Source organism: Chlorocebus sabaeus, chromosome 20 (assembly GCF_047675955.1).
Source record: "Chlorocebus sabaeus isolate Y175 chromosome 20, mChlSab1.0.hap1, whole genome shotgun sequence".
NCBI classification, from domain to species: Eukaryota; Metazoa; Chordata; class Mammalia; order Primates; family Cercopithecidae; genus Chlorocebus; species Chlorocebus sabaeus.
This window is the reverse complement of record NC_132923.1, coordinates 25,163,531-25,178,962: the sequence shown is the minus strand read 5'-3', so window position 1 is coordinate 25,178,962 and position 15,432 is coordinate 25,163,531. Positions and strand designations below refer to the sequence as shown.

Here is a 15,432-nt window from a genome sequence, read left to right as displayed (position 1 = left end):
CACATAATCCACACAGGATAGCATCATTGTAGACTAGACACAAACTCCCTCTTTCCAAAAATAGCAGTGGGGAAAATGACCCTGAAAGGGAGAAGCCGACAACTGAGTTGCAGAGTTCAATTCAAGAAAAGAATCTCAGAGAACTCGGTGGGTTCTTGTGTTTACAGTTTATTTAATGGAAAAGAGATTGACCGATTGTGGTTTTGATGCCTGCTTTGCTCCAGGATGAGGAAGCATGTCACTTAGAAGAAAAGACAAGGGTTTTCCCTGGTTTCTGACACCAGCAGGGCTTAGGCTCCTTGATCCAGAGCAGAGTTTTCTGGGATTTCTTTTTTTAGAGAAAGAGGACTTGTTTGAGGGGTTACTGAGTTGACAGAGGAATGGTTTCCATAGACAGGAACAAAGTGGTTGTCAAAAGCTTGAGGAGTATGTTCTGGGAGCTGGATGACAGGGCTGGAGGACAGCATCATCCTGTTTCCAGCTTCCCTCTAAAGACCCAAGTTATCCATCCTGGGGGTGAGTACCCACCTCAGAAGTCAAATACTCCCCTCTTAAAGGCACAGTCTGCCCTTCAGGGGTGACTGATATCTTTCTGGAGGGGACAGTCACCTTTTCAGGGGCTACAGCCTTCCTTCTAGGGGCCATTGTATTCTGTCTAAGGGTCTCGGTCTGAAAATGGACAGGGGTCATAGTCATTCCTCCAGGGCTCACAGACTGATGACTCACAGGGGTCACAGATGGATGACCCACAGGGGTCAGGGTCTTTTCCCCAGGGGTCACAGAGTGATAACCCACAGAGATCAGGGTCTTCTGTCCAGTGGTCACAGATTGATGACCCACAGGGGTCAGGGTCTTCTTCCCAGGGAGCTCAGACTGGTGACCCACAGGGGTCAGGGCCTTCTCTCCAGGGGTCATGGACTGATGACCCACAGAAGTCATGGTCGTTGGCCCAGTGATCTCAGTCTTCTCTCCTAGAGCTACAGTGTGCTTTCCATGGGATACAGTTTCCTTTGTAGGGGTCACAATTGTAACTCTAGGAGTTATAGTCATATTTTCACATTTTCCATGGATCTCAGTGACCCCAGCCTCTCCTCCTGGGGGCAAAATCTTAATATCAGTGGTCCATGCCTTGGTCACAGCCGGCCTTTCAGGGTCAGTGCTTGAAGAATTCATAGCAGATGACAGCCAAAATTGTGGTAAAGAAGTTGAACTGAACTCTAAAGAAAATCAACAGAAAAGAATGAGATTCCTACCACTTCATTCTCATCCTATTAATTACTGGCAGAACTAGAACCACTCCACCACTGAAGTACCTGCTCCAAAAATTCAGAAGTAGAAGATTTAATACTATACCTACTAGAGGACATAGATGAAATCCCACCACATAGAAGCCTTGCTCCAGACCCCATCATGTTCACAGGTCCCAGACACCCACAGGTACTCAGTGGATTTGCTACATTTTCCATGCTACATTCCCCAGAAAGGAGCCCACCCATTCCTTGTGCTCAAGCCCTCACTGTGACATCTCTGATTGCACCATCAGCAAAACCTTGCCCTCGAGGCCTAATGCTAAAGAATTACTTGATGAATCCTCAAGGAGAAGCTTCTTATGTCTCTATGTTGTAGGAGGCACCAGGAACAAAGCCAGGGGCAAGGAGGCTGGAGACAGCATGCTGTGAACAATGGGACTGGGGCCCACCTAAAGACTTGACCTGACTGAGCTCCAGTCATATTACCCATAAAATGAAGATTATAAACCATCTGTAAGGATGCTTCACCCCTTGCATGCTAGTTTCCATTTCCTAATTGCCAGGGTAGCCTCTACTATCAAAAAGAGATATCAAAAGAAACCTAATTCCCTCAGCCCTTGCCCATGAGAGTAAGAGAAAGAAAGAAAGAAATAACATATATTGAGTGCTAACTATGAGAATTTTCATTCCATAGCTCACTTAGCTCTTATAATAATGTCATGAGTATACAGATTATTCCCATTTTAGATAGAACAAAGGAAACTCAAAGAGGTCAAATAAGGGCCAAGTATCCCAGCAAAGACTGGAAAACATATTGGCCTGGCAAAGCTTTTTCTCTCCCCTCAATGTCATGTTGCCTCACCAAGGCATTTAGATCTAGCAGAAGGGGCTCACCCAGTGCCTGGTTATGCAACTTCCAACCCCAGCTTCTAGGTCACAGCTACTTACCAGCCCGAACCAGGATATCATTCAATACGTAGACAAGGGGGAAAGGGCCAGTGCCACAGAAAGTGCCCCTGACGTCATCCATGTCCAATGTCCACACCATGGCCCCCCCAAAATGCTCTCGCCTTATAAACCACGCCTGTAAAAGTAACAGTCAGTCAACCCGCTGTACTTGGCACTCTCCAGACTGGGTACAATGGCAAAAAAACTGAAGATAGTCCCTCAGGAAGCAATGTAGCAGGGTGGTTAGGAGTGTAGCCTGCATTTGAATCTAGCTTTACTGCTTATTAACTATGGGATCTTGAAAAAGTTATGTAACCCTTATGTGTCTTAACTGCCTCATTTGTTTAAAAAAAAAAAAAAAAGGATAATAACATGTTCAACATTTTTAGACCCAAAAGATTCTTACACACACATACTACATACAATATGGATGAAGCGCGAAGACACTATGCTAAGTGGAATAAGCCAGACACAAAATAAGAAACAGTGTATGACTCCACTTATGTGTGGCACCTAGAGTAGTCAAATTCACAGAAACAGAAAATAGAATGGTGGCTGCCAGGGGATGGGGGAAGGAGGAAGGGGAAGTTACTGTTTAATGGGCACAGGGTTTCCATTTGAGAAGATGAAAAAGTTCTGGAGATGGATAGTGGTGATAATTATAAAACAATATGAAAGTATTTAATGCCACTGAATTTCAGACTTTAAAATGGTTAAAATGGTGAATCTTGGCCGGGCGCGGTGGCTCAAGCCTGTAATCCCAGCACTTTGGGAGGCCGAGACGGGCGGATCACGAGGTCAGAAGATCGAGACCATCCTGGCTAACACGGTGAAACCCCGTCTGTACTAAAAAAAAAAAAATACAAAAAAACCCACAAAAAAACAAAAAAATAAAACTAGCCAGGCGACGTGGCAGGCGCCTGTAGTCCCAGCTACTCGGGAGGCTGAGGCAGGAGAATGGCGTAAACCTGGGAGGCGGAGCTTGCAGCAGTAAGTTGAGATCCGGCCACTGCACTGCAGCCTGGGCGACAGAGCGAGACTCTGTCTCAAAAAAAAAAAAAAGGTGAATCTTATGTTTTTATGTTACATAGGAATGCTACATAAGCCTTCCTAAAGAGTTCCTATGCATAAGATATTTGGATCAATACCTGGCATATAGTGAATCTTCAATAAAGGTTAGCTACTAACCCTCTGGGTTCCCCACCTCACTAATCACCATTATTATCATATTAAACTGTAGATATTGCTCTACTGTTTAAAATTCATTTCCTTATCTCACAGTGATGCTATAAAATGCAGTAGAGCACAAAATATTCTTCTCACAGATGAGAAAATAAAGGCTTTCATCCACACTTTTTAAAACCTCCACTACAACTAAATGGCAGAGCTTAGATTCAAGTCCAGGTTTTATTATTACTTTGCCAGCGCTCTGTCAAGTCTGATGGAAAAGACAGACTCCATCAGGTCCAAAGAGCTGCGTGCCTTAGCCAAGCCAATTGGCTGCTTTTAGGGGTTGACCTTCCCCAAATGTAAAATAAGAGGAAGGAGGAAACCAATCATTAAGTCTGATACCGCGAAGTTTCTGAGACTTTTATCCTATTTACAAGCTAACAAATTAGTCTGTCAGTTTTGTGTGTACACACACACACACACATACACGCACACACACACACACATACTCACATACCCCAATGCCCCAAACCTCTGGATCAGAGGACAGAACATTCATTATTCACAGAAAAAAAAAAAAAAATAGCCAGAATAGCACCTTGAGTCAGTTTCCAAGTCCCAATTACCCAAAGGACAATGTGATGAAGGTCAGATGTTCAATTCACCCGCATGTACAGTGGGGTCTGCGCTACAGAGAAGAACCCTGAAATTATGAGACTCAGAGCTTATATAGAATGGTTGACCTACGTGGCCCTCCTCCCTCCAGAGAGAGGAGAGAACTTGGAACATAAACAAGTCCTCCCTGGGAAGGGGACTTTCGCAATCATTGAAGGTAAGCAAATGGCTCTGGGGGAAAGAGGAAAGCAGCTCTCTATTTTTAGTATAGCTTGTCAGCTTCCTTTGCCCAAAATCTTCAAACTGTGCAGGAACTCTGAGAAATCCAGGGTATAATTATCTCCCAACAATAATCCCCAAGGTACCTTTTAGCTCTGATATTCTATGTCAAAATCCCTTAACCATCCCCACCCTGGCTTCATGTCCCCTCACCTAGTTCTGCAAGTTACAGTAACTGCACCTCAAAGCAAGACCACCCTCCGCTGCTCATCCCAGGGCCTCCCCCAACACCACGGGGTCAATCCCCTTTCTGACATCCTACGGGTCTTAGACTTAATTCCATCCCATTGGGTAAATGCATTGAATCATTAGTCTTTCCTATTTGTGTCTTCCCATTCCCAAACCACAGAGCAAGATCCCAGATGGGAGAAGCCACGCTCTTTTATCTGTCTCCTCCCCAGCAGGCCTCACCCAGTGTTAATGCACAGAAGAGCTACACAGTGAATCTTCATGAGTGCCTTCCTCTCTGGTGCTTCCCACACAAACGTGCCCCCCAAAACAGCCGACACCTGGCATTTCTGCATCACTGGTAACACGAGAACTGTGAATTCTCTCTATTTAAGTCTCAATACCAAGCAGTTGCCACATTATGACAATTTCTCACCTTTCAACTGCTGTTCCTTCCAACTACCCTAGTCCAGACCCTCATTATCTCACGCTTGTACACCTCTGTGTCCCCCCGAGAGCTCCCAAAATGTCAACTTAGCATTTAGAAGGATCACATGTGGAAGCATTCTAAAACAGTTTCCAAAATTTTTCTAAGACCTACTGAATATTCAGGAGTGGAACCATGATTTATACGTGTATCCAGTCTCTCAGGTGATTCCAAAACAGAGGCAGGTTTAGGAACTGCTGGAGCATGTCAGTTCTCTTTTAGTTCACTATAAAAACCTGCCAGATTCAACTTCATAAAATACCACTTACATGAAGGGAGAGTGGTGGTCACAGTTTGGTTCTAAAAGTTTGAAAAGTAAAGGTCATCCACCTGTAGAAACCTGATTTTGCCTTAAAATGTCCACAGGATGAAGACCGAACACCTTTACCAGCATTCAAGTCCCTTTATAAAAAGCCTCTGCTTCACTCAAATTCTTCTTTGAATCTGCTATAAGCTTTCTACATCACTGAACCTTTCCCCCATGTCATCATCTTCTCCTACTCCTGCTCACCTCTCTCAGGAAGCCCTCCCAGACTTCCTCATTTCTGCTATGTGTCAGTAATATTTACAGAGCACTTACCATGATCTACTTTGTGTTGGTTATTTATCTGCTATGAAATTAGTTGGTCCAAATGGAAAGGAAGAGGCCAAAAAGATCATCAAAAAGCTGTAAGAACTGAGAGAACTATTTATTCCCTCAGAACCTAGATTCCTTCTCTTCAGAATAGAGAATTGGAACAGATGGAATTATGAAACCCCGGTTAGAACTAAAATGTAGGCATGCCTGAAACTCCCCTGGTCTAATCATCCTCACCTTTCACCCTCCACCCGATACGCATGCATGCGTTGCACAGAAAAGGGCCCCATGGAAGCCAGTAAGAAACCATGTGCTGGAGCACAAAGAACCAGGCTCTCACCTTGTAACTGAAGCTGATGGCATCGTCATAGCCAACCCACTCTTTCCCCTTGTTGGCATATGGGACATACTGATAATCAATCCAGTGCTTCTTCGCTCCCCAGACAAAGGAACAAATCTGCCAAGAGGACCACCAGGTTAGTTCTGGAAACTGCCACGGAGATAAGCACCAGGAGACAGTTGTTCCTTGCTCAAGGATGAAGAACCCAAGAATCCCTCACCAGCGAATGAGAAGAAGGTAAACCAAAGAGAATGGAGAGGCCACTCAAAAATGAGTTCCTCTCTATTTTGAATAAATTCCTACTGTTACCTGTTCCTTCCTCTACTGGCCATGATGGGAAACAGGGAACCAAAGAGTGGATTACATCCTTAAGAAACCAAGCCAGGGATATAATGCCAGTACCAAAATCATAAGAGTAACATACCTGATCCTTGACCAAATCTGTGTCTCATTCAAAGTGTTTTCACAAACAAGTCTCTCCTGTTCATTAGATCCCAGCACAAACTGCCCCATAGACGTAGTTCTCAAACTAGCACCTGAACTTCTAGTAGATTTGAAGTTCTTGAAGGCAGGGAGAGCTAGGTTGCTACAATCAATTAAGCATTTGAGTGTCTACCGGATGCCCAGCATTGTGCTAGAAACTATATGCTGCAAACAAGTAGAAGTATGCAAGTTGTGCTGCAGAAGTTAATGTCTAAGTCATTCCTTTGTGCTTTTGGTGCTTTAAAGTGTCTATCAAAGCTTCTTTGCCCTTCAAGAACATTGTTTCAACTCTGCCAACACTCCTAAAAACGCTTCATTGGATTAGCAGGAAAACACCCTCATCCATCCAGCGCAGAGATTGCAGAGATTGCAGCACCTCCGCTACTGCCTAAAGTACTCAACCTGTCCCTCTGTACCTGCTGTCCTCTACCTGGGAAGTCCCTCCCATCTAGTCATTCCTGTCCCTCAGGATTTTCCTGTGTTTCAAACTCCGCTCAAACTCTACCTGCTCCATAAGACCTTTCCGGGTCACTACAGCCACACACTTACTTATGTGGCTAGTATTGTCACCTCTGCTGGTTACATTCCCTTGGAAACATGTCTCTTTCCACCACTCAATAGCAAGCTTGGTTGAGATGAAGATGAAGAGGGTAGAGCTGGAGTGGAGAGAAAGAACCTGTAGTAGAGAATGCCTTGGAATTGCTTCAAAATAATCTAGTAGTAGGGAGGGAGGGAGTCAGCAGAGATGTGACAAAATTGGCCATGAATTATTAATGATCGAAGCTGAGTGAGTAGTATGTGGGGGAGGTACAGAGGCTATACTATTCTTTTAATTCTGCATATGTTTGAAACTATATATATTGCAAATATTAATGATTTTTATTTAGGCCATACAGAAAGTCAGGGTTTACCTGTATAGCATTTAAGATCCTTTTTTGGGGTACAATGAAACCCTTCCATCCAGATTCCACCAAGTCCTTCGTCCCTTACAAAGGGCTCAAATAATTTAACCCAAAGAAAAAGAAAATACCCCAGAGAGTGATTTCCCTTGTCCTAATAGCCCACCTCTTTGCCCTGTCCACAGCTCTCACCCTTGCCATTGCCCCTTGTCCTGGCCTTTGCTCCAGCTGGGGGTGGGAGAGTCCTAACTGCTAGACAGAGACTGCTATTCTATTCCCATCACCTCAAAATAAGCCAAGAAGCCTGCTTGCTTGGTGTACTTCCCTGGAGATGCTGGTCCGATCGCTGTGGCCTGCAACCCATTCTTAGAGGCTTTGAGGAGGCGAAACGTGCGTCCATAGGTGGGGATCCCCATGATGAGCTTCTCTGAGGGTGCCCCAAGCTTTCTCCAGTAATTCATAGCATATGCCTGCAGGTAAGAAGAATCCACACTCCTCCTTGTTACTAAGAGCCAATGGCCTGAGCTCAGGGGGACAGATGTCTGGGCCACCTGAGATCTTTCCTTTCCTTACCGAAGATTTGGGGTCTTCAGGCAGAGAGAACAGGGGGCTATTATGTCCTGTGAACTTTTCCCAACTTCCATGTAAGTCATAAGACAAGACATTGATGAAATCCAGGAGTCTGTAAGGGGCAGGAGGAAGAGATATAAAGACTGGGCTAGCCAGATTTTCAAGTCAGATCATCACAGCACTGTCTAGCTAGTTAGCTAGACATTGGTCACCAGAGCTTCCCTGCTCCTTCTGCCTGTGGGGCCTGCCCATGCTGTGCTATCCACCTGCCACTGGAACAAACAGCTGGTTAGGAACAGCTGTGTGTGAGGATCTATGCATCCTGAGAGTATCTGTGGAGGTAGGCAGGAGTCAGATGAGAGAAAATACACTCAGGCCTGATACAAATGCTAACAGGCATCTGCACAAATGGTCATGAGTAAAAGCAGTCTGTTCTTGTCTTTCTATAATTCCAGGAGCCATTGAAACCTACCTCCTTTATAAAGCTTTCATCATTACCAGGTTACAGGGATAGGGGTTTACACTGATTATCTAATTTAATTTTAATCTGGCTAATTCCCTAAGTACTGTAAGCATCTCCATTTTAAAGGTGAAGAAACTGAAACTCAGATGGGTTAACTAGTTTGCCTAAAGTTGCCCAGCTGGGCGAGGGCAGGACTCTCTCAATCCTGTCTGGCTAAAAGATCAACACTAACACACGCCATGTCCCCTGCGTCTCTCCCTCTCCTCCCACGTTGAAACCACTCTGTAGCGCACTCACACACAGGAACATCCCATTTCTCTTTTGGTCTGCATCTGCCTCCGTTTCCTCTTCTGTAAATACTTGATTCTCAAAGTTCTAGAAAATATACCTAGAGCTCACATGTCCAAAAAGATTTATGTGCTACTCTTTGTCTAGCTTTTTAACTTTTGCATGAAGAACTGCTCTGAATTATGGGTGTGACTGGGCATTCCTACTTTTGTTTTTGTGACAGTGATTATTAATTCATCCATCTCTGGTGCCAGCATCTGCTGCATAGTGTATGTCTACAGATATACTCTAGGTAGAAAGAGGCCAGGTCCCTGGGATTCTCTCCTAGGCTGTGCAGAAGACTCTACCTGTGCTAACATTGTTGTGGGCAGATATTACATCACCTCCCTCTGAGGTCTAAAGAAACCCTCAGGGTATAATGGAGCTAGCCCTTGTCCCCACCCATGCCCTTCAGCCCAGCCCCAAACTTGCGTGACGTCAGGGCAGGCACATGGTGAGCTCAAAAACAGTGCTTGGGAAGCTCTGGTGTTCTGAGCTCAAGACACCTGCTTCCCTCCAATGTCCTGCCCCACCAAGGCAATATACACTCACCTTCCTAGAAAGCGCACATCATAGGATGTTTGGACGATGTGTGGGACCCCAGAAACAGCAGCAGACAGCAGCAGCCTTGGGCGCATGGTGAGCAGTGCCTCCTTCCGGAAGGCAAACAGGAGCTCCTAGGAGGAAAGACAGAAAGACACAGAGAACTAGACAAACAAGAGGTGGGGCCTGGGGAGAGTGTCATCTAAGAAGCATTTACTGAGCTCCTGAGCCAGGCTCTGGGATACGAAGGTGAGTTGGACATGGGCCATGCCACAGGCTCATGAGACAGGCAGATGAGGGCTGATGTGGTGAATGATTTAATCGTGCGGTGGCGAGCAGGCTCAGGAGCACAGAACTCAGAAAGACACTGCCTGAGGGAGTGCAGGAAGCTGCACACAGAAGGCATCCCTTAGGCTGGAGGACTGGAGCAAGCCCCAGGTGCAGAGAAAAGAGCAACCTCGGGGAGTTACAGGTGTTACCCTCCAGAGGTTCACAGTAAAAGAACATTCTGTCACCCTCTTCTGCCCCTGGCCCTGGACTTATGCTTCTCTCCTGCCATAAGCCCAGATATATAAAAGTAGAATCATTTCTGGATTCTGGCGCTTCCAGACCAGACTTACTTCAATTAAGAAGAGAAAAGTCCACCGGTCATGCATGGGGCTGCCTCTTAGTCCAGGATATAAGAAGAAAAGATCAAGACCATCAAAGTCATGTGTCCTCAGAAGGGATATAACTGAAGCAATAAACTTTTCACGGTTGGCAAATGTGGACAACATAGTGGTGAACCTGCAGGGAGACCAGGGGTAAGACAACACTATCCACAGAATGACAACCTCCTACAAGGCCCCTTGCAAGCTGACAGATGTGGCTGGAGGAAAGGAAGGCAGATCTCCAAAACTCTCCCACCTTCTTACATGCCTCTCCCAGTACCAGGAGCTCAATACCCAAGAGTGGGGAATTCAGGCAGCTAAAAGAAGTTGAAAACCATGTACTGCCCTGAGGCCAAATGGCACAGGGAACAGCAGGCACAGAACTAAGCAGGTAGCCTGGGGTGCAGAGAAATGGCTCAGTCCAGCTCTGCCTCCCAAAAACATGGTATGCCTACTGGCAAGGCACCGCCCCTCTCTGTGCTGTCTCCTCATAGGTAACCACTCAATTCCCACAACCTGTCCTAGCACTGACATTTTCTACCTGACTGGATTAGGGGAGAGAACATGAGTCTAGGGCCAGCATGTCCAGAAACATCTGTGAGTTAATCTGGGCCTGAGCTGTATAACTTGGCACAAGAGGCCTGTGCTCTGATAAGGGGTTCCTGATCGTGTGTTCTTTTGTTCATTGCTTGTTTGATATTTTTTTCTATTTTACATTGTTTTCTCTTCCGTAGCGATGACACTTTGGAAAAATTCTAACTTATTGGAGCTGAACTTTAAGCAACTCTGGGTTAGTCCTAAGCTGAGCCATGATTAGAAAATTAACCAGACTCATAAATAGACCTGGGTTCCATGGTCAGTTTGCCACCTCCTTGCTGGGCAATCTCTGAGGAATACCTGGGACAAATCTGGCAAGTTCCTTAATACTTGTGACTTGTGCTTTCTGCTCTACCAATTGGAATACAACCACTTTGTAAGCTTCCTCCAAGTGTTCACAGGTTAATGCGTGTACAGCCCTAGCCCAGCGTCTGGAGCACTGGGAATGTTCAGAGAGGGGAAGAGGTGAAGCCTGGGCGGCGCAGAGCTAGTTCTCACCCCCCTGCCCCGAATCTTTCCTCCATCTTGCAAAGTGCATCCTCACACACTCCCAGCCCACCAGACCTCCCTTTCGTGCATCTCATGCCTCTAAGGCAACAAGGCAAGCACGGCCTCTACCCCAAGCCTCAGCCATGAAATAGGGGAAATGTTTCTTCAGAAAATATGAAGGCAGTTTGTCATCTCCACGCTGCCTCATGGAGATTGAAGTGCTAACAAGAGCAGCTGCTACATACTGAACATGTACTATGTGCCGGCACTAAGCTTAGCATTTTGTTATTTCCTTTCCTCTGATCCCACCCTTTGAGGCTGATATTCCTGGACCCACTAATAAAGTGAAGAAACCCGTGAGGTTTGGGAGTTATTCTCATCCTGCACCTGATTCCTTACCTTATGAAAGGTGGAAGAAACAATTGTTTGAGTGCCTCATTTTGTCTCTAATTTCCCCCCAGCCCCTTTCTCACCACCTGCTAGAACTTCCTTGTCTCCCCTGACCCACCATGGAGAAGAGGCCAGGATGTCCCTTGAGTGCAGGGGTCTAAGATTCATGAGTTAGGGAAGTGCTTACGCTACCTTTGCTGTCCCCATGGCCAAGCTGGCTTCCCCCTCTGTCTTCACATCTAGCCAACCTGCTCCACCCTCCCAGGGAGAAGACAATAACAGCAAAGTCTCACCTTGAGGTGCCAAAGTTCCACCCGCCGATGGACAGCAGTGTTTTCAGCTCTCTGTTCCTACGATGTGGGAGAGAGGGTTGATGAGCTGGGTCCTCCACTCCAGTGGGCAGCTGCTGCCACATTCTTTTGTTTTGCTCCATGGAAGAAAAACAGGAAACAGGAGAGATGGGAGGTAAGGGAAGGAAAAGGAGGAAGGTGATGTTAGGAGAGAAATGAGCACAGGACAGAGAAAGAAAGAAAGAACAATCAACCCAAGGGCCATCACAGCCCAACAACTCCAAGGTTGCACAAAGTCTGCCAAACTCGCACATGTCCCCATGATGCTTCCAAAAAAAGAGTAGTCTAAAATGTTTCTCTTTTTCCTATTCAACAAATATTTATTGAGCGATGTCTATGTGCCATTTACTGCTTTAGGCACTTTAGAACAGAGAACAACACAGATAAGCTCCCCATTTTCAGGGAGCTTATAATCTAGTGGCATAGAACTTTTTCCCTGCCCATCCCTGCAACCATTAATGCAGTAACAAGCCTTCCCTTGGGTACGGAGAGATCCCAGGAGTTCTGGAGAGAGGAAAATGTAAGCAAACACTTACTGAGCACCAACCCCGTGTGAGACACTGACCTAGCCACTGGGGATACGACGACACAGCAGACACTGCCCCTTCCCTGGAGTAGCTCATAGCTAATAAATGGTAATAAAAACATGAGCATTTGTTGAGCATTAGGGATGTGTAGGCCCACTTTAACCGCAATAATAACTAAAATCCTCACAACTAGGTTCAAAAGTTGAGTTGGGTTTTGCCAGGCAGAGAAGAGAGAGAAGCACATTCCAGGCAGAGGCAACAGCAAATACAAAAGTAAGGAGGCAGGAAAGAGCTCAAGGTGTCTGTGACAAGGAGTTCTCAAGTTGGGGGTGCTCTGGACCCCTATTTGAGAGGAAGCTAGGACTGGAAGAAATAGAGGAAAGTTGAAGAGTAACAAGAGAAATAGACTGTTATCTTATACCTGTGAAATCTGAAAATACCACCCCCACATCCAATATGAACACACCTCTCCTTTAGTTTGTTGAACTCTGGGTAGAGAATTTTCTCATCCTGGAGATCCTTAGCAACAATCTGATTGTTGTTCATTGAGGCAAAGGCAAATATCAGGTGGGTGCAGAGAAAGGGGTCCAGGTCATGGGGCAAGATCGAGGCGGGGCCTGGCCGACTGTGTGCCCAGTTGGTGAAATAACACACCAGTTTATGGGCAGCACCTGGTAAGGGAGAGCACACATTAGTTGACAGAAACCAAGGGAGTGGATGGAGCTCAGCTTCCAGAAAGCAATGTGAACGCAGCAGCCCAAGAGACCGGGCCACATTTTCACATCCTTTCTCCCTGGCCCTGAAGTACACCTCAAAACTACACTGTGGTTCTATTCCTCCCCCACTGCTGAGGTCTCGGGAAGAAAAGAATGCCTCGTGAAATCCTGGTCAGAATGGATTCTCAAGTCTGGACCAAGGCACACAGTCAGAGACACAAACAGCAGGTGACCAAAAACCCTCTGAGAAACTGTGTTGGATCCCTAATCCCTGTCAGAGGAGCCAGGGAAAGGTGGCTGCAGGGGACACTCAGTGTGGAGGACTTCTCAGCCAGAGACTCTCCCTGGCTCTGGAAGGGAAAACACAGTTTCCTTACCATCGTGGTGTTTCAGCACAAGAACCAGCCCTGCGGGAAGCAAAGGGAGGAGTCACACAGAGATTCACACCCTCCCCAGAGTGGCATACCACAGCACACCCTCTGGTTAGCAAGGCGCCCACCAACACAGCACCTTACGCAGATGCAGACGTACAAATGGGGACACACACACCATTCACTATTTCCTAGTCTCTAAAGTTGGACCAGTGGAGCTAGATAGAAGTTCCTTTTCTTCTGATAAACACATGTATATGCTCATGCTTTGCTCAGGGACAACAATGAGTCTTAGAAGTCCCAGAAAAAGCTTGAGGCTAGTGGTTCTCAACCCTGGCTGCAAATTAAGAAGCACTGATATCCTGGCTGATCATGCAGAGATTCTGATGGAACTGATCCAAGGTGGAACTCGAGCATTTAAAATTTCTAATGTGCCACCAGATTTGAGAACCACTGCTCTGACCATTTCTCCCTGGGGCCCTCTGACCTCTGACCATTCACTATAGCCCATCCCATCTCTATCTAATCCAGGCCCCCTGAGTCTCAGGCTGCTCTCTCAGGAACCAAAGAAATGACAAACTCATAAAGCCTGGCACCTCCTGGACTGAGTGACACTGCTGGGACCTGCCACACTCACCAACCCACAGCAACAGCTTCCGCATCTCAATTATCTGATAGCTGTGAGGCCAGAGATGGAGCCCTTTATAGGAGCTTCCCTGTGGATAGCACTGAGACAGCCCAGCTACACACACACACACACACACACCACACACACACCAGTGCCAGGATCAGTAATTTATGAGAGTCATAGTGACCCCAGAACCACCTGTCCTCCCTCTCCAACAAAGCAACAGCTCCGGGTTGGCACTGAATACCAGGAAGAGGGTCTTCCTTATATTCAGTACCACATGGACCAGATATGGGGGAGAAACCCCATATGGTAGCAGCAGTTCTGTTATTAGAAGATGATTGGCTGGGAAGCAGCGTAATTTAAAAAAAAAAAGTTTAAACCCTAGCTTTGGATTTAGGCTTTGAATCCAAGGTTTGAATTCAAAGTTTGAGTCTCAGTATCACCACTTAGAAGTTTTGTAATCTTGCACAAATTACCTGCCTCTGCGAGCTTCAGTTTCCATGCTTGTCAAATGGAGATGACAGCTCAGACTTACCTCATAGAGCTTTATAGAGATCAAAGAGATAATGGGTCAAAAATTGTTAGTTTTGTGCTTGCATATAATAAGGGCTCAGTGAATGGTAGCTATTATTAGGGATGTCAAAAGGGTTGCCCAGGAGAGCAGAGTTCTCAAACTCAAATGACACTTGCCAGGCAGGTAATGTAAATGGATGGCATAGATGCAATAAAACAGCTCTCTCCATTTTATTAGAAAAGTAACAGTTCATGCCCAATGATGTACATCAACTAACATGAAGCCTCTTGGTCAGGAGACAACAGAGATCAGTATAAAGAGGGACAGCACTCTGAGCAGCTGCTAATGGTTGCCCTGCAAGGAAATAGAACCAGTGTTGCCGGATCCTTCAATTTCTCAGGAGAAGAAAAAACCTGAATTTTTATGAGTCAACAATATTTGAGTCAGTATATGAGCCAATTGTGAGGATGTGTCATGAACCTCAAGAATATGATGGATACAATTCTGGACATCTAAGAGCCAGTTTTTAAAAAATGCAACAACAGGAGTATGAAAGATTTAAAAAAAAAAAATTTATTACCAGACTGCAAGCCAATGATTCATCAATTTTCTTTCTCTGCCACAGAGGGTCTCAGACCCTCTGCCCATTGTCACAGAGACTGATGCCGCTCATCTCATCCACATGAACTACCACAAGGTTTTAACCAGATGTCAACATAATCCACAACACAGGGAAACAATGACTAGTGATCAAATTCATATAACATCTATCCTTCATTTCCAGTATGAAGAAATCAGGAAAGTCATTGTTTTAAATCAGCAGTTTGCTTGAATATGACGGAATAAAAGCAACAAATTGTATAGAATTTTTGGAGTATTTCGCTGAAACTCTGGGAAAGCCTGATAGAATACCCCACCCAACCAAGACTATGTCTCCTTTTCTTCATCCATCTTTGCCTTTCTTTACGTATTTAACAAATATTCACTGAGCATGTGCCACACCCTGCTCGGCGCTGAAACAGTTTCTGCTTTCAAGGAGCTTACGATTTAGTGAACAGATTGATCATATCCCTAGGGC

The 15,432-nt window shown here is 45.7% G+C and overlaps 1 protein-coding gene across 2 annotated transcripts; it reads right to left on the bottom strand.

Moving 5' to 3' along the window:
• OVGP1 (oviductal glycoprotein 1) lies at positions 1 to 12,793 on the bottom strand. Of its 2 annotated transcripts, XM_037998193.2 has the most exons (9): positions 12,589 to 12,793; positions 11,539 to 11,595; positions 9,740 to 9,905; positions 9,129 to 9,253; positions 7,790 to 7,898; positions 7,501 to 7,686; positions 5,835 to 5,951; positions 2,199 to 2,334; positions 1 to 1,217 (listed from the first exon to the last, which is right to left on the bottom strand). In XM_037998193.2, the coding sequence occupies exons 1-9, from the start codon at positions 12,666 to 12,668 to the stop codon at positions 502 to 504; spliced, it is 1,692 nt and encodes a 563-aa protein (XP_037854121.1). In that variant the 5' UTR covers positions 12,669 to 12,793; the 3' UTR covers positions 1 to 501. The 2 variants fall into 2 exon arrangements, with proteins under 2 accessions (XP_037854121.1, XP_037854120.1); XM_037998192.2 differs by having other exon boundaries at positions 11,539 to 12,680.
• Positions 12,794 to 15,432: the final 2,639 nt, after the last annotated feature.

What these genes read in the sequence shown, in the direction of transcription:
- OVGP1 (XM_037998192.2), bottom strand. Translation starts at nt 11,849, where the DNA reads ATGTGCGAGTTTGGCAGACTTTGTGCAACCTTGGAGTTGTTGGGCTGT. An exon ending in CTTTTCTCTTCTTAATTGAA is followed by an intron (nt 9,254 to 9,739) that starts GTAAGTCTGGTC and finishes CTTTCCTCCTAG; the next exon opens with GAGCTCCTGTTTGCCTTCCG. An exon ending in TGATATCCTGGTTCGGGCTG is followed by an intron (nt 1,218 to 2,198) that starts GTAAGTAGCTGT and finishes GATTTTCTTTAG; the next exon opens with AGTTCAGTTCAACTTCTTTA.